At 34.8% G+C, this 22,733-nt stretch overlaps 1 protein-coding gene across 1 annotated transcript in view; it reads left to right on the top strand.

Annotated features, from left to right (window-relative positions):
- RASGRF2 (Ras protein specific guanine nucleotide releasing factor 2) overlaps positions 1-10,730 on the top strand; it is a 107,116-nt gene extending 96,386 nt beyond the window's left edge. Inside the window, exons 21-27 of the mRNA XM_032214424.1 lie at positions 1,435-1,538; positions 2,545-2,629; positions 3,184-3,381; positions 4,207-4,286; positions 5,699-5,816; positions 6,665-6,733; positions 7,746-10,730. Of these exons, the coding sequence (XP_032070315.1) occupies positions 1,435-1,538; positions 2,545-2,629; positions 3,184-3,381; positions 4,207-4,286; positions 5,699-5,816; positions 6,665-6,733; positions 7,746-7,838 (747 nt within the window). The 3' untranslated portion in view covers positions 7,839-10,730. The remainder of the gene's footprint in view (positions 1-1,434; positions 1,539-2,544; positions 2,630-3,183; positions 3,382-4,206; positions 4,287-5,698; positions 5,817-6,664; positions 6,734-7,745) is intronic.
- Positions 10,731-22,733: the final 12,003 nt, after the last annotated feature.

Genomic DNA, 22,733 nt, shown 5'->3' with positions numbered 1-22,733 from the left:
TTAAGTCACTTTTAAACAATAGCAATATAATACTCTTTGTGAGAAGTGGCTTACTTCCAGCACAATATGTGTTCATGTTCTGTATCTATAAATGAAAGGAGTAAGGGGAAAAATGTCCTAGAATTTTACAGAAAGAATTTCGTTGGTAAAAGCCACAAGGCACATTTCAAGTCTTGCAACTACAGGTAGTCTTCAGATTAGACCCACTCATTCAGTGACTGTTCAAATTTATAAATGACAGGTATTTAAACCCAGTTACATGGCCACATAATTAATTAATGAATTGAATTTATATTGCCGCCTATTCGCTCATTCGCTCACCATTTGCAACCTGCCCTACTTAATTCCCACAAGCAAATTAATGGGGAAGCCACCAAGAAAAGTCTTCTGTAGCCCCCCTCTTCATTTATGCTCCACAGCAGCTCCTGCCAACCTCTTCTTGCTCCATAGTGCCTACCAGTGGTCCACACTGGTCTATCTGCAGCCTTCACTGGCTTACCCTTGCTCCATAGTGCCTACCAGTGGTCCACACTGGTCTATCTGCAGCTTCATGGGCTTACCCTTGCTCCATAGTGCCTACCTGTGAATCTGTCCTTACTCAGTAGCACCTGCCCACAGCTTATGTTCCACCTCCTCTCAGTAGCACCCATTTGTGGCACTTACCCACTCCCCTCGCAGTAGCTCTTGCCCGCTGGCTTGTTCGCCTAGCACTATAGCCATTTGAGGTCCTTTCTTAATGAACTACACAGTTGCTGGCTAATGGCAGCTCCTGGGATTACTAGAATTGCCGTTGCTAAATGTAATCAAGTGATGTGTTATTGGTTAGTGATAGAAAATCTGGATGGAGATTGCTGTCATAACTTGAGGACTTCTGTAAGATTAGAAAACTGCAATGAAGTTATTTTATTAGTTTCCAACTTTAAGAAAACAATTTTCGGTTTCAGAAATAAGAACTCATGAAATGCTGTTTTCAATTATGGATAAATGAGAATATATCCCGTCAATGCCCTTTTGGAAGCACTCTTAATTTCTAAAATCTTAATGTATTAATTTTATGAATTATACAATAAAATATTAAGTTTTTGAGAGAAGTTCATTAGTTTGTATAAAATGATAAACTTTTAAAAATCTGAGTAAATAATTATTGGCAAAAAGGAAAATTCATTACGGAAGATTATTTTTCCCCCAGTGTATTTTAGTTTTTATTTCTGTTGAAATCAGTTCAGTGACTACTTGGATGATTTTGCTCTAACCCTCTCTCTTAAATAACATATGTACATAAGTGCTTTTCGCTTTCAGGATTTTCCTTCAATAAATAATAAAATCTGACTAATAAAATTGATAGAACATCTATCAATCTAATATTGTAGAAAACAAACCAAAAGGTTAAGATTGCATTTTAAACAGTTTAAAATATATATTTTTTCCTTATAGCTAGAGTGTCCAAAACCAGAATGTTTTGAAACATTATCAGCGATGGAACTTGCTGAACAAATAACTCTCTTAGATCACATTGTCTTCAGAGGCATACCTTATGAGTAAGTGGTGTTTCAGTCATTATTATGGGAATGAAAATATTTCTAAGCAAAGGTTTGGATAATACAAGAATTTGAACAAAATTGGAATGGATCAATGGATACAGTGGAAATGGAATCTCTCCGCATAAACAGATCATGAAAGTCTAATATCGGAGCGCAAGGCAGTAATAACAAAGTATTTCTAAGTTGTTCTTTGTGAGCAGGATGAAGTTTATTTCCTGAAAACACCAACATATCTACATAATAAATCTCCAAAGAACCAACAATAATTTTTTGTATGTGCTGCCAATTTGTAGGACAGATAGCAAGCCATTAAAGGCTGAATATGTAGCATTCAGGAAAGGACCATTCAAAAGTAGAGAATTGAGTTGTGAATACAAATGAGCCAGGTTCAGTTTGTTACATCACTAAGTAAAACTTGGAATAATCTTTTGTGAAATTTTGGTTTGAAAGCCTCAATACTATCTCTAGACAGTATTGACATATATGGGCCAGATGGATGACCAACCTGATTCTGTAGAAGGTGGCTTTATGTTTCCTAATGTCTGTACTTTGTTTACTTTTTTAATCAGCAAAAGAGAAGAAGCTACTATTTTCAAAACATATTTCATGAATATCATGCTTGGAGGGGAAAGGCGGTAATGAGTGTAAAGAAGTTATATGAAGCAATATACATGATTCACACTGTGTGATCATGTTAAATAGGAAAATAAGTTGATTTTAATGGGACCCTATTCTAGTATAAAAGTTTTAGAACTTTTCTCCTAATTCTTCTTACTTTAAAGATCTGGCTAAAGAGTGTTAACCAAGGAAAACATGGTGTGTTTTTTAACAAACATTGTTTGCTGATTTAATAAGGCTTTAAGTAAAGGCTTTTACATTTATAACCAATTCCTTTTTAGTAGTTTAGAAGAATTCATTCCGGAATTGTGACATTGTTGCCAAAGTAAATGGAGCCAACAGAAATAAATATTCTCTGTTTTTTGCTGTTTCTTTTTTCCCCCAGAGAATTTCTTGGGCAGGGTTGGATGAAATTGGATAAAAATGAAAGAACACCTTACATTATGAAAACCAGCCAACATTTTAATGATGTGAGTTGTAATAGAAATAGAGAATACTTTCTAAGAATATAAGAATGCTAGATTAAAAATATTTCTGAGACCATAAAAGTTACCAAAGATAACCAAAATAAACGTTACCAAAGGATTCCAGTTTTCCTAAAGAGTAACCAAGCAGTTTGCTAGTAAGCATTTTAAAAAGTAGAATCCTAAGAAATTTGCTGAGTGTAAAACAAATTGTTCCTTATTATTTTGATTGTTTCTGTTTATATATCATATTGCTTTTTTGCTTTTGGTATGCTTTTGGAATCTATTGTACAGTGTTTCCTTTGCTATCTGTTCAGTGATTTCTTCGTTTTTGTTTTGTTTTATTAGAGGCTTTTGCAATCTAGCACTTCTCAAATGTGATATCAGAATGTCCAATATTCTTGAAGGGCAGCAGGTTGGGAAAAGCTGTCCTATTTTCGTCATTTTTGTAATAAATATTTTGTTTGCTAAAAGCCAGACATATTTAAATCATTATTTAAATATATGTTTAATTCAGTCTTGTAAATGCAAATATTTATGGTGCTAGTTCTTTCATTTAGATGAGCAACCTTGTAGCATCCCAAATTATGAATTACACTGATATCAGTTCCCGTGCTAATACCATTGAGAAATGGGTTGCAGTGGCAGATATTTGCCGTTGTCTGCACAACTACAATGGTGTCCTTGAAATCACATCAGCCTTCAACAGAAGTGCAATCTACAGACTAAAGAAAACCTGGGCAAAGGTTTCTAAACAAGTAAGTAATTAATACTGACTGAGACAACATGATTTTAAAAAACAGATTTTATCAAGTACAATTGTAGATTTAAATATTTTTGAATTATTTTAATGATATACAGGTAGACCTCAACTTACCACCACAACCGAGACCAAAATTTCTGTTGTGAGATATTTGTTAAGTGAGTTTTGCCCCATTTTATGACCTTTGTTGCCACAGTTGTTAAGTGAATCACTGCAGTTGATAAGTTAGTAACATGGTTGTTAAGTGAATCTGGCTTCCCCATTTACTTTACTTATCAGAAGGTCACAAAAGGTCACAAAAGGTCACATAGCAATGGGACACAGTAACGGTCATAAGTATGAACCACAAAAAGGCTTACTCTTGAGTGAAAGAAAGATTGTCCAAGCCCGTGATCTAACTGTTGAGCACCAAATTACTTTCATGATGAGAAAATTGTGTAGTTTATTGAACCTAATATTTTTGGTATTCTTTTCATAAGGGTGCATTTCTGGATGTATTACTGTAGCAGTTTAAATATTCTTGTAAAAATGACATGTTTTCTCATGTAAATATCTGATGCAGCCATGAATTCAATTAAACAATTTTATGATGAGCCTGTTTCAGGACTTATGTTTAATATATGGTAGGACAGACTTTGATATGTGTGTTTTAAGAAGTTGAACAAAACAGTGAATACACACATAAAGGTTTTTCTGTGCCAGCCTCTTATTTCAGTAGGCTATGATTAATGAAGATTACTACACATTTCTCTGAAGCTAAATTCTTGTTTAGGAAGCCCTTTCTGTGTTCTATTACATATTTGTCATTTTTTGTTTGTAGACTAAAGCTCTTATGGATAAACTTCAAAAGATTGTGTCATCTGAGGGAAGATTTAAAAATCTGAGAGAAACACTCAAGAAGTATGTCTCTTATTTTGTTCTAATTATTGTATGATTTAAAATTTGCATCTATAGAGGATGACAGACTATTTCTTTTTTTAAAAAAAGCATTGGTCCTTTGTTTCTGCAAATAGCAATCATTGAAACAATTTTGATTGAAACCTGAAATCAAAACTATGTCAGTGATAGTTAATTTGGCTTCACTTCCATATTCTTTAATAGGTTTCTTTTCAGGAATAGTTCAGTCTCTTTTTCTCCTGCTTCTTACTCTGAGCTGTTTGTCTCCCTAATATCTGTGTAATAAGGACAACAGAAGATACTAAAGTTTGAATGTTTTTGTGACCTTTTCATTTAGCTAGTTAAAGTTACAGACCTGAAACAGGAATGGCTGTTTTACCATCACATCCATGGCAGATTGGATTACAGCCCTGTTTTGTAGAATGGAAGCTCCTGTTACAAAGTTGTTTCCCTTGCATCCAAAAACCTCTTCTTGCAGTTCTTCTATGAAGGAGGAATAGAAGAATGCTTGTTCTATGCAGGATAAGTTAGAGAAAAATAATCCCAGCTTCATTGAGCATATAATGTGTGCAAGAGATGATAAAGAAGAACTTTGACACCTCTTCTTTGAAGGACTCAGTGAAGTAATGACATTTTGTTTTCTCGGCACAAAAATATGTTAGAGGAAAAAGGTTATGTTTGGATTTGGTGCGTAGTCTGTAGGCTACGGTAGTCCATAGGCTGGAGATTGCCTTGTTATTCACCCAGTTCCCTGCAATTAATCAAATTAATTAAAATACTATAATGACAATCAAATCTGAAAGTTAAATATAATACGGTTATACCATGAATTCATCCTAATAAACATAGTATTTTATAAAGCTGTTGTTCTAATTATCTGTATTCAGAGTACAGGTAGTCCTCGACTTATGACTACAATTGAGCCCAAAATTTCTGTTTTTAAGTGAGATGTTTGCTAAGTGAGTTTTGCCACATTTTATGACCATTCTTGCCACAGTTGTTAAGTGAATCACTTCAGTTGTTTGGTTTGTATCATGGTTATTAATTGAATCTGGCTTCCCTATTGACTTTGCTTGTCAGAAGATCGAAAAGGGCATCACATGATCTTGGGACACAGCAACGGTCATAACTATGAGTCAGTGGCCAAGCATCTGAATCACATGATCACATGATCATGAGAATGCTACAAAAGTCGCAAGTGTGAAAAATTGTCTTAAGTCACTTTTTTCAGTGCTGTTATAACTTTGAATGGTAAATGAATTGTAAGTTGAAGACTAGCTGTCATTACTACTAGATATTGTGCAACTTACTTCTAAATAAAGCTATTTATTTGACATACATTTTGATAGTGGAAAAAGGGAGGAAAGATTGTCTGTAACTTACAATCCTGACAGCTGGCTTTTCTTATTCTGCAGTTGCAATCCTCCTTCGGTGCCATATCTAGGGATGTACCTCACAGATCTGGCATTTATTGAAGAAGGAACACCAAACTTTACTGAAGAAGGCCTCGTCAATTTTTCTAAAATGCGAATGGTAATTTTTTTTACAGGTTTTTTAAAAAAGTTATAAGGATTTATAGGTATCAACATGTAAGATTATATTTCATAGTTAGTTCAGATAGAAATTAAAGAAGCAATTGTTGATCCTTGTATTTACAATCAATGTTCTATCACCATCTACTGGCATATTTTAGAGAATCAGTATTGTAGTCTTGATTAGCCCAGTATCTATCACATCCATAACATAGACACTAACCCAGTCAAAACTCCTTCTATGTGTTTCTGGCAACAGAGAATCATCCCAGAACTGGATTAAAAAGCACTATTTTGGAAATACAGAATCGATACCCATTTTTTCTATATTTTTTAAACACAAGGGTATTAAATGTAACTCACAACAAAATTAATCTACCCAGTAAAGCCTGGAATACTCAAACCCACTCAAAAACTCATTTTGCATACCCTCAGTTAAAAAGGAGCTGGAGAGAAAGAACAATAGAAAAACGAGTTTCTCTACTGTAGAATTTAGGCTACCCCAGTAACATCAAATATACCTCCCCAAATCTCGTTCGCTCCAGTTGATAAGCCATATCCATTGTTGCCTGTTTGGACAATCAGGGAAATGCTATTGGGAAAACAGTTTTTCAAGTGGAAAGTCCAAAATTACAGTAAAATAATAGTTTTTTTATTGTTTAATTCTACTGGGTTAGAGCATCAATCCTGCTTTTGGCCTTGGATGAACTGTTCAGAGACTAAACGAGCTCCAGAAAGAAAAGGAAAGAATATAAACCTTGCTATATTTTACAATTTTATATAAAAAAAATAGAATTCAAACCACTGTTCTAAAACTCAACAACAAATTGATACTTGTTTATTTAACAGATATCGCATATTATCAGGGAAATACGTCAATTCCAACAGGCTTCCTATCGAATAGAGCATCAACAAAAGGTACAATATTTTCATATCTCCTTTTACCACTTTTTATACCTTATTCTGAATGTAGTAATAAATGCTGCCTCGTTTTTTTTTAAATCACTAAAGTATGTGAAGAGATTTGTGACTTCAAGTTTCAGCATTTGGGAGGTACAGAGTGGCAGAAGCTGTCTCCCAATATTTGCTGGAATTTGACTTCTTTTCCATGTCTGTAATGTGACCACAGAAGGGATGCGCTGGCTCAGTGGCTAAGATGCTGAACTTGTCGATCAGAAAGGTCGGCAATTCAAATCCCTAGCGCCGCATATCAGAGTGAGCTCCCATTACTTGTCCCAGCTTCTGCCAACCTAGCAGTTCCAAAGCATGTTAAAAATGCAAGTAGAAAAATAGGAACCAGGGAAGGTAACAGCATTCTGTGCGCCTTCGGCATTTAGTCATGCTGGCCACATGACCACGGAGACATTTTCGGACAGCATTGGCTTTTTGGCTTTGAAATGGAGACACATATGTGTGAGGGGAACCTATACATTTACCTTAATGTGACCACATAGAAAAAGAAAAGGGTTTGTGTCATGACACCATGACAACAGATGACACTCTTGGGATCTCTTGCTGCCCCCTGGACACCACTGGTTCCTATTCACAATTTCTTTTTGCATGACCATACAAGTCAAAGAGGAAACATAAAAAACAGGTTCCCTTCCTTCTCTTGGTTGATCTGTATAAGTAGCCATCACTTTGCATTGAGTGAGATGACAACCTAGACATAACCCACAGAAGGTGATTTTTAGCCACATTGCTTTGATGGGAAGGCTGGTGGGGTTATGGCAGACTAAATTGTCTGACTGCCGTCTTCATTAAAAAAAAGTATTTGTGTTCTTTTCTAAATCACATATCTGCTTCTTCTCGTGTTTGTATCAAAGAAGATTGAAATATCTCATTTTGACAGAAACTACAATTCTATTCAAGAAAGTGTATAATGATTCCAACATCACTAAACAATTGTTTCTTATATTTGTTTTCCCAGGTCACTCAGTACTTGTTGGACAAAAGCCTCATCATAGATGAGGACACACTTTACGAGCTATCCCTAAAAATTGAGCCAAGATTGCCAGCCTGAGAAACCAATATTATTCTTCAGCCACCAAGAACTTAGTCTAATGGAAAAAATATGCATGGCATGCCTCTACAGAATGCAAGGGGCAAAAGCTGAAAAATTGAAATTCCCTTCTCCATTAAAGGGATGCAGAGTCTCACAGAGATACTTTTTCAGAGAAGTAACTGTTGGAGGAACGGAGCCACGTAGCAGAAATGTGGGTCAAATGGTTGTCACTTGACAGAAGGAAAGAGATTTCAAAACAAATAAAGGACTAAAGAAAGGATGGGCAATAACAGTAGTAAGCCAGTCAAGGAGATCACAGAATGAAATCTGAATACAGCATTTTTCTAGAATTGAATAAATGATAGCATGCTGCTAGAGGAAGAAATCTTGTCTATCTGTCTTTGGATGCAATTCAAAAGGCATGCTTTATTAGGTATTTTGACCAAATTTTTGCACTTTATCAAGTCTATTGTAAATGAAAGAGTATTTGTAGAAGCAACGATGTAATATGTAACAGCATTATTTCCTGAATAATCTGTTCATATAATTCCTTCGGCACGGCAAGAAGTATTAAAACAGGCAAGTTGGCATCTGCAGCATCCAGCAGCTTCCCTGTTTTGATACCCTAAAACTCTTCGTTTTAACTGAAGATGTCAGTTCATAAATTAATTTTCTGAAATTTTTCCTTTTTCCCAAACCAAAAGAAGACTGAAAAATATCAGTGTGCCATTATAGCTTAATAGTCTAAATATATTATTCATTCTCTAATAATAGCAATATGTGAGATGATCTGGTATGCAAATTAATGCACTGTCTTGCATGGTTGCTCGATATACAAGCTTAGAAGGGACTGGATTGATATTGCAATGTTGTGGTAACCCTGTCTCTATAGTAGGTTAGTCTCTTTGGTAATTTGTACATTGTTTTCCAATAGCGCATTTGTCATATAACCTTTGTTAAAATATATATGTCTTAATGAGTTTGTGATGTCTTCTCCTATGCACTAGTAGATGAAATGAGTGGGTTTTTTCCTTTCATACTGGAAAATAGTTCCAATCAAATATCCTATTATAAGGATCGACTTTTTGCCTTCTGCCCCCCCCCCAATCCTTTGAAGACAATAAGTAACCCTCAGCTCTGTATTGGCGTCCGAGGCTAGTGACTTATAGTCAGTAGGTTAACCTGAGAAGTAATAGGACTAAATAGTATATACTTTTGATGTTCCGATGGATTTTCATGCTCTTTAAAACAAGTTATGAAGATGTAGAGTTTCTGAATCTTTTACTTTTTCATGGATAACACTACACCCTATGATCACTCTCCTTGGCACTATAATATCATTTAACTATCATTGAGCTTTACGTAACTAGGCTAGCAGTTACAAGTGTATATGTGTAATTATGCATGTGTCTATATACAATAATTACTCCAGGATCACCTTAATAATGATAAAATCCAGTTTCTGTAAGTGTAACTTGCTCTGTCACATCCATTAATAAAGAGATTCCATATTTTCTTCTAAAGAAAAGAAAATTTCCAACACTGAACAGTACATTAAGTCTACTGTTTATATAGAGTTTTGAGCAAACATACTTGTATTGCAGCCGTGATCTTATAAGAATTACAAATTATTTTGCATAATCATTTATATTTTTTTGCTACAAGTCAATCTGTGTATATTATATTCCCTCACCCATGAATTTTAGATTACAAGATTGTTTGAACTGCAGTAATTTGTCAAATCCTTGGAAAGTAAAAACATGTTTATCCTATTTTTTTAAACTTTGAAAGAGTAAATAATATTTTAATCTCACATTCTTCATATTGACTTTAGAAGGAAGAATATGTTTAAATATTTGTTGCAGAAACTATCTAGGCAGAAAAAATATTTTTGTTTATCTGATTTGAATGTTACTAACAGATTTATTTTTTTAAGTTTATGGAGATTAGATTACTCGTAGATCAATTTACATTTTCAGACATACATAGTCTTTGATTGCCTAAATAAAAGTAGTCTCCCTAAATTGAAAGAGTACATAAATCAATTGTTTAAAAATGCATTTAATATCACTTTTGAATAACTAGAGTAAAAAGTGTGCTTTTCCAAGGAGTCTCAGCCAGTAGATGAAAAATCCCCTTAAACCTCTCAGGAGTATTACTGTTTAAAACAGGATGATCATTTGGTCATATTTGAGAATTTAATACTTAGTGCTAAACTCTGACAATGGAAAATTAATCTGTGCAGGTTTTTTTTATCTCCATTTATATTATATTGCCAGCCCATAAAATCTAGTTTTGTCTAATTACAGATCCCATCCATTATCTGCTCAGTAGGAAATTTAATCATTCTAAAACCCTATTTTTATATAACTATACGCGTGACTGCACATTTAAAGGAATTATAAAATACTCTGTTAAGTTTTCAGAAGAACTTAAATAGGAATGCTGTAGGCATGTTTAAGTATTTATGGTAAATTTCATTGTGAACAATGTTATTTATAGATATTTGTTTATTATCTTTTGTTGAAGATGATTGTTCTTTTCATAAATGCCTGTCAGAAAAAGATAATAGCAGTTTGAGCATGATAGAAGCATGAATTATATGACCACCAGATAATTTACTGATATTTTCATTGTGTTAATAACAATTTTTAAAATTTCACGCACCAGTTATTTAACAGAACTACACTAATTTTCAAGGCAGGACTTTTTAGTTATTTTCTTTCTTCTAGAGTGAATCAGCTTCCCTTCTTCACAAATTCCATCTAGAACCTATACATTATTTTGTGAAAATTGTTTGTGAATGTAGTGATTTGTAATTTATTTTGATTTTCTTGTATTTCATTTTATAATAGTAGCTTTGTCCTTTCAGGGGGCACTTTGCCTATTTTGGATTCTAAGTGCAGCCGAAGGTGCTTATATCTGTTTTTATCCTATTTAATTTACATATTCCATTAAATTATATGATAACTCTTATTCTGTGTGGTCCTTGTTTTCTGACCTTTTTGTTCAAAATCTTTAGCAACGTTAAATTAATTGTTGTTAACAAGGATTCTATATATATTTCTGCCATCATGAGGAGAGAAGTCAATATTCCTACTGAATATTCAATACTGTCTAGCATTATCCTAAAATATAGTTCCTAGAAGATTTAATTAAGAAAATAAGTTCAAGGTATATTAGAATCATTCAGGTATTATTGCATTTGGACAGATTCTGTATTGTAGGCCTTTCATTCAAGCAAAATAGCAAATCCCAACTTTTTTTTGTAACTGTCGTGATATCTTTGATATTCTATTCATTTATTATTTTATTGCAGTTTTCTGAATAAATGCCAATATAGTTAAATTGTGTTGATGAAATTAAAAAAAAATAGTGTTCTTTTGCAACCTAATCTGTTAAATACATCAATGTATCTCTAGCAGGTGACAAAGTTATCCCATTTGTAAAATAACTATATAGTATATTATGGTATATCACTCAATAGTCTTTTAAAATAGCAATTTTTAATAAAGAATTAATGGCCTACTAATGCTTCATTATAACTTTAAAAAACCCTATAAACTTTTTCAGATCAGCAATATTATTAGTCTTTAAGAAAAAAAACCAATTCAAATTAAATGGCTTTTATCTTTAAAAGCTTTTTTAAAAGCTTGTACTAATGGAGTCTTATGCAAATTTAGATGTGATGTCAAGAGCCTATTTCTACCTGCCTGATTTATTTATAAACAGGTATATTCCTTCACTGATGAAATTTATGTCACCATGCATAATGATCAGTTGCGGGGTAAGGGAGAACAGCTGTAAATCTCATTTTAAAATGATTTTGATTACAGCCAATATCAACCTCAACCATTTTAACATTTTGCCTGTTCCAATACTGCATTCATATTTTTTATATTTTAGTTTAAGTTGTTTGCTTTTCATCTCTCTTATTGGGTAGTTTCTCTGAGAAAAGTCTACATGGTGGACACACAACAGACAAATCACACAGATTATTTTTCACAATGGATCGATCTATGACAACTAGTATGGGAGATAAGATAAATTTCAATGTGCTAGTGCTAGGAGTTCCACAAAACTCCTTACTTTTAAAAGTTTAATAAACTTGAAATGTTAAATTATAATAAAATATGTAAATGTTAAACATTTAATGTGGCTCCTCACATTTGTGGAATATCAGGAGAAGCAGGTAGGACTATAACTGTTTTCTAAACTCTACAGGAGGATTGCTTCAGATCCATTTAGCTTATACTAAAGATCTACTGCTGATATAGAGACTAACTTCCAAAAGACATCTAGTTAGCATTCTCTGACATAGGCAAGGGTATCACCAAACCTTCTCTAGCCAATCTCAGACTGTATATGGTCTATGGCAGTGATGGCGAACCTTTTTCACTTCGAGTGCTAAAAGCATGCCTGCGGGCGCTATCGCACATGCTCACATGCCCACCCCCATAATTTCATGCCCCCACCATGTCATGTTCCCTGCACATGTATGTGTATATGGAAATTCATGGCACTCTTCTAGGCAGGAGTTCTAATCATTCTCAACAAAAATAGTTTTACCTTACACAAGAATATGGGATACCATTGCATCATCTTCAACCTTCACATTATCATCTTCTCTGTCTTCACCGCCTCCTTCTCTGATGACCTGGAGCTGTCAGGACATAGCATACTCCCTTCCTTGCTCCATCATGGGTGACTGGAAAGTAAGTTCTTCCTTCCAATTCTATTGTATTTTCAACTTGATTGATTGATTGATCAACTGATACTATACCTTCAGTTCTTAGCAGCAGCATTGATTCTTCAGTTGCATTTCATAACTCAATCCTCTGTTCTAAGCTCTCAGTCTGGGGGGGGGGGAGGATTTCCATTTCCTTATCTGGACTCAAGAGTCTCTTCTAACTTATTCTCAGGTGCTTTCCATATCCCCAAATATTCTTCTTCCATTCTATGCAGGAGAATATAATGCCGCCCTTATCTTACCAAACTAATAGGCTTTCCCTTCAGTATCACGAAAAAGCAGAATGTGTAGTATTTAGGAAATGAACTTGGGAGTTTCACAAATGGAACTACAAAGAAGCATGCATGTCTTTGTCTGGGGGAGTTCTTCCAATGAATCAAATTGCTAGATTGTCCTTCTGGCACTGGGTACCTAAAACACATTATTGTCACAAATCTGCAATGCATATGAGGGATGTGTGCATGTGTGTGCGCGTGTATGTGGGAACAATGTGGGACCAGAAGGGAACAATGAAAAACGGGTTACCCTATCTTCAGGATGGATGAAAGCTACAGATGAAAATGTATAGGAGTGATTGTGCAAGTACATGAAATTATGAACAAAACCTATTTCAGTGTATTGATCATTTCTCCAAACACAGCCTAATCCACATTGTGGGTAGAAGTAATTACACAAGGTTTTGATACTATGTACTTGGAGCTTATATGGACAAGAAACCTGAATTCTAAAATATTTATTTTTCAGCAATAATTTCTGTTAGAGAAAATCACTGTAGTTATTCTAAAATGGAAGCAAATTCTACGATGTTTCTATTACATGAAAGTTGAAAGTCATTGGAGACCCATTATAACTCATCTTTAACAAATAAAAACTTCCTATTAAATGTTTATCACACAAAGTTGTTATAACAATCCATATATTCTACTCATGTTTTGCTTTTAACATTAAAATTCTGATCTGAAGACCACACATATTTAATAAACCTTTCTGTTACTATGATTTTTCATCTATTTGATATTTTTTCTTAGCCAGTTTGAGTCAGTGCTGCATACATTCCTCAGGGAGGGTGTGAGAATTGACATATAGCTAAACAGTGTGCATAATAACTTGCAGAAACAATTGCCTTCTATCTAGTGTATAACTATTGTTAACAGCTTTAAACACTGATTGTCATTCTTCCACAAATTCACCTATTTTATTTGCTCCAATGTGCACATAAATCTAGATTAGATGAAATGATTTGTATTCTTCTGAATGTTTTTATTTTTTATAACTTATTAATATAAGTTATTGTTCAAATGTACATAGAAACTGCTATACACAGGGATGTATATTGATAGCCATTTTTAAGAAATTGAACACAAAGACAAGTAGCTGAAAGAACTTCAGTAACATAAACATTATCACAGATATCAGAGTGATTGATCAATTATGTATTGTCAAGTTGATATTGTCTCTTGGTAACCACAGAGATTTTCTCCATAACAAACTGTGCCCACCCTGGACCTATTACCAATTAGTCCATCCACCTTACTGCTGGTCTATTTCTTTCTTTCCACTTTTTCCAGCACTACAGTCTTCTTCAGAGAGATAAGTCATTGCATAATGTATCTGAAATATGATCATTTGAGTTTGGTCCTTTGAGGCTGCACATTTGTGCTCCAACTCTAGATTGAATTGATTGATGATCCATTTGTTTGCTTTCTTGGCTGCTCAATGCTATTTCCTACTTGTATTTGTTCTTTAATTTTAGTCCCGTTTTTCACTGTTCTTTATCACTGTTAATATTAGGACTTCTAGATCCTTTGCGTTTTTGGCTATCAGAATAATGTCAACAGTATAGCACAGGTCATTAATTTTTCTTCCTCCAGTTTGAAAACCACCTTACGTTTCTTCCAATTTAGCTTCCCTTAGTATATATTCAGCATAAAAGTTGAATATACAAGAAGATAATGCACAGCTTTATCTGATTCCTTTGCCACCTTGGAACCAGTCTGTTTCACCATATTATGGCCATAATGTGGTTTCCTGATCTGTATGAAGGTTTTGCATGAGATCAATGAGATGTTCTGGGATTAATTTTTTAAGCACATTCATAGCTTGATATGAGCAATAGAGTCAAACTTTTTTTTTATTATCATTGAAATATATATTGAATTATTTTTGTATTGGTTTACTTTTTAAATTATCCAGTGTGCATCAACAAGAATATCTTGTATTATTTAGTCTTTTGTATAATCTCCTTTTCCGGGTAGGGCTATAATTTGTGTTGAATGATCTTAATTATTATTTTGCTAACATATGAAATTTAAGAATATTGTAGGATGTTTTGCGCACATTCCATTAATTTTCCTTTTCTTTGGTATTAAAATGCAGATTGCCCTCTTATTTATTTATTCAACACAATTCTACCCCACCCATTTCACCTAACTGACTCTGGGCATGTATTGTAAATACAGCAAATATCTCACAATACAAACATAAACAAGAACAAAGCTAAAATATAATTAAAAATGTAAAGATATTAAAAGTTGAGAGAAAACACCCTCATGACACAAACCACCATCAATTCACAAATCACTTCCTCCCACATGTTGATTTGCTAGCATAGATTGGGTTAAAAGAACCTAATACTTCTATTGCTCATCAAATTTCTGAGGATAGTTCATCAGTTCCTGTAGCCTTCTACCCTGATAATTATCAGAATTCTTATCTAACATCATCTTATCATACTAGACTCGAGGTTCTTATAAGTACCGGAAATCTTCAAAGATATCTTGGAACAAAGCAGTAAAATGTATGCAAAATCTGTTCAGGCCAATTTTCCCGATGCTTGGTTACAAGATTCCAGAAAAATTAAAACACTGCAGAGCTAGCCAGCATTGGAGATGCAGCACAAATATGCAGTTTGATTAAATTTAGCAGGAGGAGCCTGTTAATTTGCTAATACAATTCACATTATCATGTAAAATCCATTTTTATTTTAAGGACAAAATCCATTACAGAAAGCTAGATTAAACTATTTAATAATAAGAGCACAAAAGATGCCCATGAAATCATTGTGCCTTCAAGGACATAGCTCTATGGTCAAATGTTTTTCAACTACCTGAATGGTTAAAGATATTTTTCTCCTCGGTCGTCCTTCCCCATTCTTCATCTTTCACTTTGCTTCTCATGTGACCTGTAATTTTGCTGCCACACAAACTTGAGTTTCCTTTACACTTCCTGGCTGCTGGCATACAGGACTTGTGTCACTTCAGCTTCAAGGTCAGTTGTGTTTGCAACTTTTTATTTACCATTGCTGTGACATTTCAAACAGCAGAGTTTTTTTAAAAAATGAACTCAAAATGCTGCTAATTGAAGTCTTGGAAGAGATCATATTTAATCATTTGCATAACTCTGCAGAAAACTGTGAAGGATACTTGCTTGTCATGTTTCTATTCTAAATAGTGATCCTGAAACAAATAAGTTAAATACTTGAAAGTCACATTTGTTGTATGCAAATAGCAATAATGTTTCTATAGGCAATCTGTTGAGGAGGCAATTTAAAAATGTCAAAGCTGTCCATAAATGTCTTCTATTAACAAGAGAGACTGAAATGTCATTGTCAATGTTTTATTACCAGAGGAAAGTTGCTTGGTATCCAGACTTATTTTTGGCTGGCCTGCTCTGTATCTTTTCAAACTAGCTTTCTATAAAGACCATTGCTTTATGAATTTTATTTTATCTATTTAAAAAAAGCCATAATAATATAATCAGATACTGGAGATGAGAACAAGTTAGATTCTGCTTGGTTGCAATTTTCAGCCCTAAACTCTTGACAGCTCAGTAGAAAACGTAGCTTTACACACTTCTTAATGTTAAAGGAAAGAAAAGCAAACAGTGACAACAAAAAAATATCACCAATTATTTCTCTGTCGTATGCCTTTAAATGACTTATCATTTGACATGCAATTTGTAAATGCACTGTGCTTAATTTGACACCCCAGCACACAGAATCTGAGTGAACAACTGTCCTGGAAAATATTCCCAATATAGGAGATGACAATTCAAGGTCAGTTTAGAAATTCCTGGTGAAAGCCATAAGAGGATTTTGCATGTGTCTGCTTAAATAGCAAATGGGGGATATTGAGATCAGCAGGATTGGGGGGAGGGAACAAAGAATGTCACTGCTTGGATCACAGTAAGAACTGTGCGGTCCCAATTTATGTGATATGTGAAGCTCAGATTGCAAGTCCTGGCACCTATTTAAAACAGAAAATGAGATTTGACACTGATGACCTCTCAAGTGAAATAGGAAGGTAGCCAAGTAGTTTTACCAAGCTGACTCTGCTGGACCTGGGTTGGATTTTCCTTAGTTTAAGAGTGGTGTTTAGAATGTCCCCCTATATTTCTCTTCTCATAGTTGCTCTCTCAATAATATAACATTCTATAAATATTTTTCAGCAACTTAAATTCTTTGCGAGACAGAAAGTAATTGTACATAGTAAAACGTCTGATTTAAAAGCTACTTTTGGTGGCATATAGGAGGTATTTATTTCAATATTTGTTTTCCCAACTTTTTGAAGTAGCCTCTATTAAATCTTTAGCGCAGGCTGCTGAACATATTTTTTTTTGTTCAAAATTAAGAAATAGCTATATGAAAACATGGATGATAGTTTTTTAAAAGGCTAGAGAAAGATGAACATTTTCTAATATGCCACTTGCTATGTCGCTTTCAATTTCTTTAACTTTTTCTCCTAGAGTCAACTTAAAAATGTTGCTGGAGAAAAAGCAATTAAATTTGCTCAAAGTTTTCATTTCTCTTTTGTGGCAGTCAGCATCAGCTTGAAAGGTCAACAACAAATTAGTTCCAGGGGCAGCTTTTGAAATCAGTGTACAAAATTAAAGCATTGTGCTTTGTTCCATCAGCTGCATTCTCTGTGAATTACATTGACATGAAACCAGTTGTTTCGTCTTTAGAAGGGGCATCCCATAAATCCTGATGAAAAATATAGGTTATATTGATTTTTTTTAAAAAAAATTACAACTATTTTAAAGTAGTAAAGGAACTTGTGCTTAGTAACTATTATTGTCTTAGTTGCCCTGAATGTTTCAGCCACATCCCTTTAAGTTTTGTTGTGTGTTTCGGGGTACAAATTATCTCGAATAATATTTGGAGTGGGACTAAAACTCTGGCCACCCTCTTTGCATGCCAACAGAAAGTCTGTTAACATAATTTGAAATAGAGCTAGGAAAGAATTCTGCTTGAAATTTTGGAAATGGGATGCCCAGGAAAGTAGGAAAGACATTCCCCTTCTGGGTGCCATCAAGATGAGTTAAATTACAACATCTATTGTACTAATATGATTATCCAGAGGACATCATGTTTGAGAAGGCTAATACAGAGTATTGAACTTTAAGGACCCATGGTTTAACTTTCTGTACTTCAATCTTCACTTATAAAGCCCTTTGAGAAGGCTAATACAGAGTATTGAACTTTAAGGACCCATGGTTTAACTTTCTGTACTTCAATCTTCACTTATAAAGCCCTTCATGGTATTGGACCTGGGTACTTGAGAGACCGCCTGCTGCCAATTACCTCCACCAGACCGATTAGATCCCACAGACTAGGCCTCCTCCGAATTCCATCCGCCGGCCAGTGTCGACTGGTGACTACCCGGAGGAGAGCCTTCTCTGTGGCGGCTCCGACCCTCTGGAACGAACTCCCCGTGGAGATTCGCACCCTCACCACCCTCCAGGCCTTCCGCAAAGCCCTTAAAACCTGGCTGTTCCGACAGGCCTGGGGCTAAAGAACCGTTGCCCCTATCTCGAATGGTATGATTGTTGCATGTTTTAAATTATGTATTGTTTTGTGTTTGTTGTTAATTTGTCTGTATCCCCCTTCCCTGGTTTGAGTTGTGAGCCACCCTGAGTCCCCCTTCGGGGGAAAAGGGTGGCATACAAATGAAATAAACATTCAAATAAACAATCTTCAAGCAATTTTGTGATGATTACAATTACAAAAGATTTTGTCAAACTATGCTCATTGTTTTGAAACAGAGCTCAGCTTTGAAAAGGCTATTTTTCCTACTTGGGTTTGACCTTGAACGGTTACAGGAAGAGATATAGTACTTCACTGAGAAGTGTACAGAATAAATGTGCAGAATGTCTTTGAAACCATTTCTATGTGGATTGTCTACATGTAACGTATATAGAAGAAAACAAGACCTTGCTTACTTAATTTATATATGTAATCTTTCTCTATTTTGTCAATATGTACGTGATTCTTTCTAAAATGTGTGAAAGGGGCAAGGCTACCTAACATTTCATACATTAGAAGTCATTTGAAAGAATGAAATCATTAGAAGGCATTGGAAAGAAGGAGTAGGAATGACATAATAGCAGTAGTCAAATATCTCAGCGGTTGCCACAAAGAAGAGGGGGCCAACCTATTCTCCAAAGCACCTGAAGGCAGAACAGAAGGAATTGGGTGGGAACTAATCAAAGAGAGAAGAAACCGAAAACTAAGAAGAAATTTCCTGACAGTGAGAGCCACTGATTACATTAATCATTGGAACAGCTTGCCTCTAAAGGTTGTGGGCGCTCCAACACTGGATATTTTAAAGAGGATTGGACAACAATTTGTCTGTAATGGTATAAGGCTTCCTGCTTGAATGGGGGTTGGACTAGAAGACCTCCAATATCCCTTTCAACTCTGTTAATTTTGTTCTGTTCTTTTTAAAAACTTAGATTAATAGATATTATCAGTATTATGGAATTCAGGACAATGTTTCTTTCTCATTTTCCTTTCTTCCTTTAGATGCTGAAAACTAGTGATTAAAAATGTGTTAATTGTTGAAAAATTGTACATGCAAAGAGTGGGCATATTTTTCTTATGCAGATTAACACTATTATGACTTTTACTTTAGGGCTGCAGGATATATCATAATAAAAAACAAACCATCATTATTTTTAGCAATATTGTCAAAAGAGCTTTCTGGGAGTAATTTCATATAATATTGCAATTTATGAGTAGACTTGTAGTAAAAAAAATAAAACAGCCAACTGCAATGCACATTAGTCTGTAAAGGATGGGAAAAACAGTACTATGAACTATCCATGTCCATGGTCCTGCTCCTGAACTTGGAGCCATCCTCATTCCTGTCTTCGATTCTAGAAGTTAATCCCTTTACTACTATTTCCAGCTATCTGATTTGAACCAAAGGCTTTTGTAATTATGTATTTAATGGATATCACTACAAATCAGGTTAGGTTAGGTTAAATTTGGTTAGGCCAGGGGTCTGCAAAGCTGGCTGGGGAATTCTGGGAGTTGAAGTCCACCAGTCTTAAAAGGGCCAACTTTGCAGACCCCTGGGTTAGGCCATTGCACAGTAGTGTCCAAGTCTAGAAGCTTTGATATGAAAAAAAGAAAAATCAGTATCTCTGTATGAACATGCATACATGAAACCTCTTTAGGACAGGAAATACTTGTAAAGAAAACTGTCCAGGGTCCACTGCATTTTTCTTTAGCTTTGTAAAGAAGCTAACCCAGTGCCTTACTGAAATTTCCAAGATGACGTTGTATTCTAGACAGTTTCTTCATCTTTACATTTCGGTTCAGCTCCTGAAAACAATATAAACACTAACAGCTTCATTCCCCTGAGTTGTCAAGTTGAGAATATTTTTGAACTTACTTCTTTTTAAGTTCATGAAAAGAGTGCTGTTCACTTCAGCAAGTATTCAGAGATAGATTGAGGGGCATTTTTAAAAGAAAAAAATACAGATTACATTATATTTGAGATGTTTGTTACTGAAAACACGAAGAACTGTTTATATTGTCAGTTTTCGATCAATGTGCCTTGAAAGAATGTCTCTAGATATCCAGAATGCTATTCTGTTTGGAGATAGCAATATTATGCAAAACATAGAAAAAGAAGAGAAGTGGTAAGCAGAAGAGATTAAAGTAAACGAAAAAAGGCAGAATATAAAATAAAAAAGGAAAATAGCTAATCCAGCTTCACAAAATGACCTGTGGATATTAACCTCCACTATGCATCATTGTCTTTGGTGAACTGAGATTGAACTGACTGGCTCAAGGTGAGGGGTGGACTTCTAAAATTTCAGCAATGGGTTCTCTACTCAGTTGCTGGGTGGGCATGATCATGGTGGGTGTGGCCTAGTTGACCGCCTGCACTACAGTAGAGGGGGGTGTTTTTGCCTTCTCCAGGCTCCAAAGGCTTTCTGCAAGCCTCTGGGAGGGCAAAAACTAGCTTCCCCAGGCTCTGGAGGCCGGAAATGGGCATTTCTGGTCTTCTGGAGCTTCCAGGAGGCCTGTTTTTCCCCCCTCAATTTCATAAACTGACTACCTACAATGCCATGACCACGTGGTCATGGCATTGTAGGTAGATCATTCACTGGAAATTGTGCCAAAAGTTCGGATTTGAGTACAGCAAAAACCACTGGGACCATCAGGTTGAGAAGGTTTTAGGTAATGAGAAAGTCAAGATCTTGTGGGACTTCAGAATTCAGACTGACAGGCACTTGGCCCACAACACACCTGACATAACAATAGTTGAAAAGAAAAAAGTATGATTCATTGTCATTGCAATACCTGTAGGTGCAAGAATTGAAGATAAACAGCAAGAAAAAAAACCACAAAGTACCGGGACTTGCAAATTGAAGTTGAGCGGCTGTGGAAAAAGGAATCGTGTACTGTCCTGATTGTAATTGGAGCCCTTGGAGCAATACCCAAAGGGCTACCTCGCTATTTGGAAATTTTAAATTTATCAGACTTGAACATTCTGATTCTACAAAAAACAACCCTACTTGGAACAGCTTATATCCTCCGACATTACCTTAATACTTCCTAGCTTCTTGGTTAGGACTTGAGCTGTTGAGCTACCAACCAGCACCAAAGGCTGTGAACCTCACCAAAGATTAACCACATATAATAATAATAAATTATACAGACCAACTTTTTAAAGGTATGAGGCAGGGAAAAATTCTTGATAAAATTACCGCATTTTAATATTTTATCCATACGTAATCATGGAAACAATTACACTATTATTATTTATGTAGGCATAAATAATATTTTTCCCTATGTAATAGGCTATCATGTGCTTAGCACATGATACAACATTGCAACAATCTTTGGGACAAACTATTGGGACAAATGGAATAATGTTCTTACTATATTTATTTCATTTTATCCACTATTATATAAAATAATAATTAGAATAATTTATAAACTGAAAACATACAGGAATGATCTTAAAATATTTGGCTGACTATTACTTTATTCCAGCACTGAACATTTTCAGCAATATTTTAGTTTATTTCTAAATTTTCAAATGTACAACATGGACATTTAAAGCATAGCAATTTATTAATGGTTTCTTCTGACAGAATTATAAATTAGATTAATTTCCAGTAGCTCAGAGATATGAACAATTTCTTTCTCCAGCCAAATTTTCTATTGAACTACAAGAACCACTGACCTGGAACTTTTTCTTATGTTCAATGGGTCAGTGCTTCTTCTTGGTGATCAAGTGTGTTGAAATGTGATTGTTTGTGCACAGGATACAGAAATAGTTTGATTAGTTTTCAGGTGTCCTTTGCCCTGAAAACTAATGGAAGCCAGATATCAAAAAGTTTAATATGGATAAGGCACAAGCTTCAATGCTGACCCACACCATGACAGGTAATAAGTAAAGAAGTATCAAAAGGATTGCATTTCTAATACAGCAGAATCTTAAAGCTAAAAACTTTTCTAACCAAAGTAAGGTACCAAATAGTAGTTACATCATGCTTTGAGTAAAGCAAGAACTTGACAATATGACCAGGATCACCCTAGGCTAGAAAGATTGGTATTTAAGAATGGGACTCTTCTTGTACAACACAATGAAATTTCACAGCGCTTTAAGCAAACCTGTCTAAGAGATGACTAAATACAGGGGGAAAATTGGGACAAACTAAACAGCTAATTTGATTATTCTGGTCAAGAAAATGTATACAAAATTGCTTCCTTTTTTCTTTCTTCAATCTACAATAGACTCTTCTTGTGATGCTAGATTGTTGCCCCTGGGTGTAATGTAACACTGAAAGCTTTTGTCTAAGAGTAATGAACAAATTTACCCACTTGAAGAAAAATGTATAAGTGCTGTGGAGGTTTCAAACAG

This window comes from Thamnophis elegans, chromosome 3 (assembly GCF_009769535.1).
Source record: "Thamnophis elegans isolate rThaEle1 chromosome 3, rThaEle1.pri, whole genome shotgun sequence".
Lineage (NCBI taxonomy): Eukaryota > Metazoa > Chordata > Lepidosauria > Squamata > Colubridae > Thamnophis > Thamnophis elegans.
The sequence above is the reverse complement of the archived record's forward strand: the minus strand, read 5'-3'. Positions and strand labels throughout refer to the sequence as shown.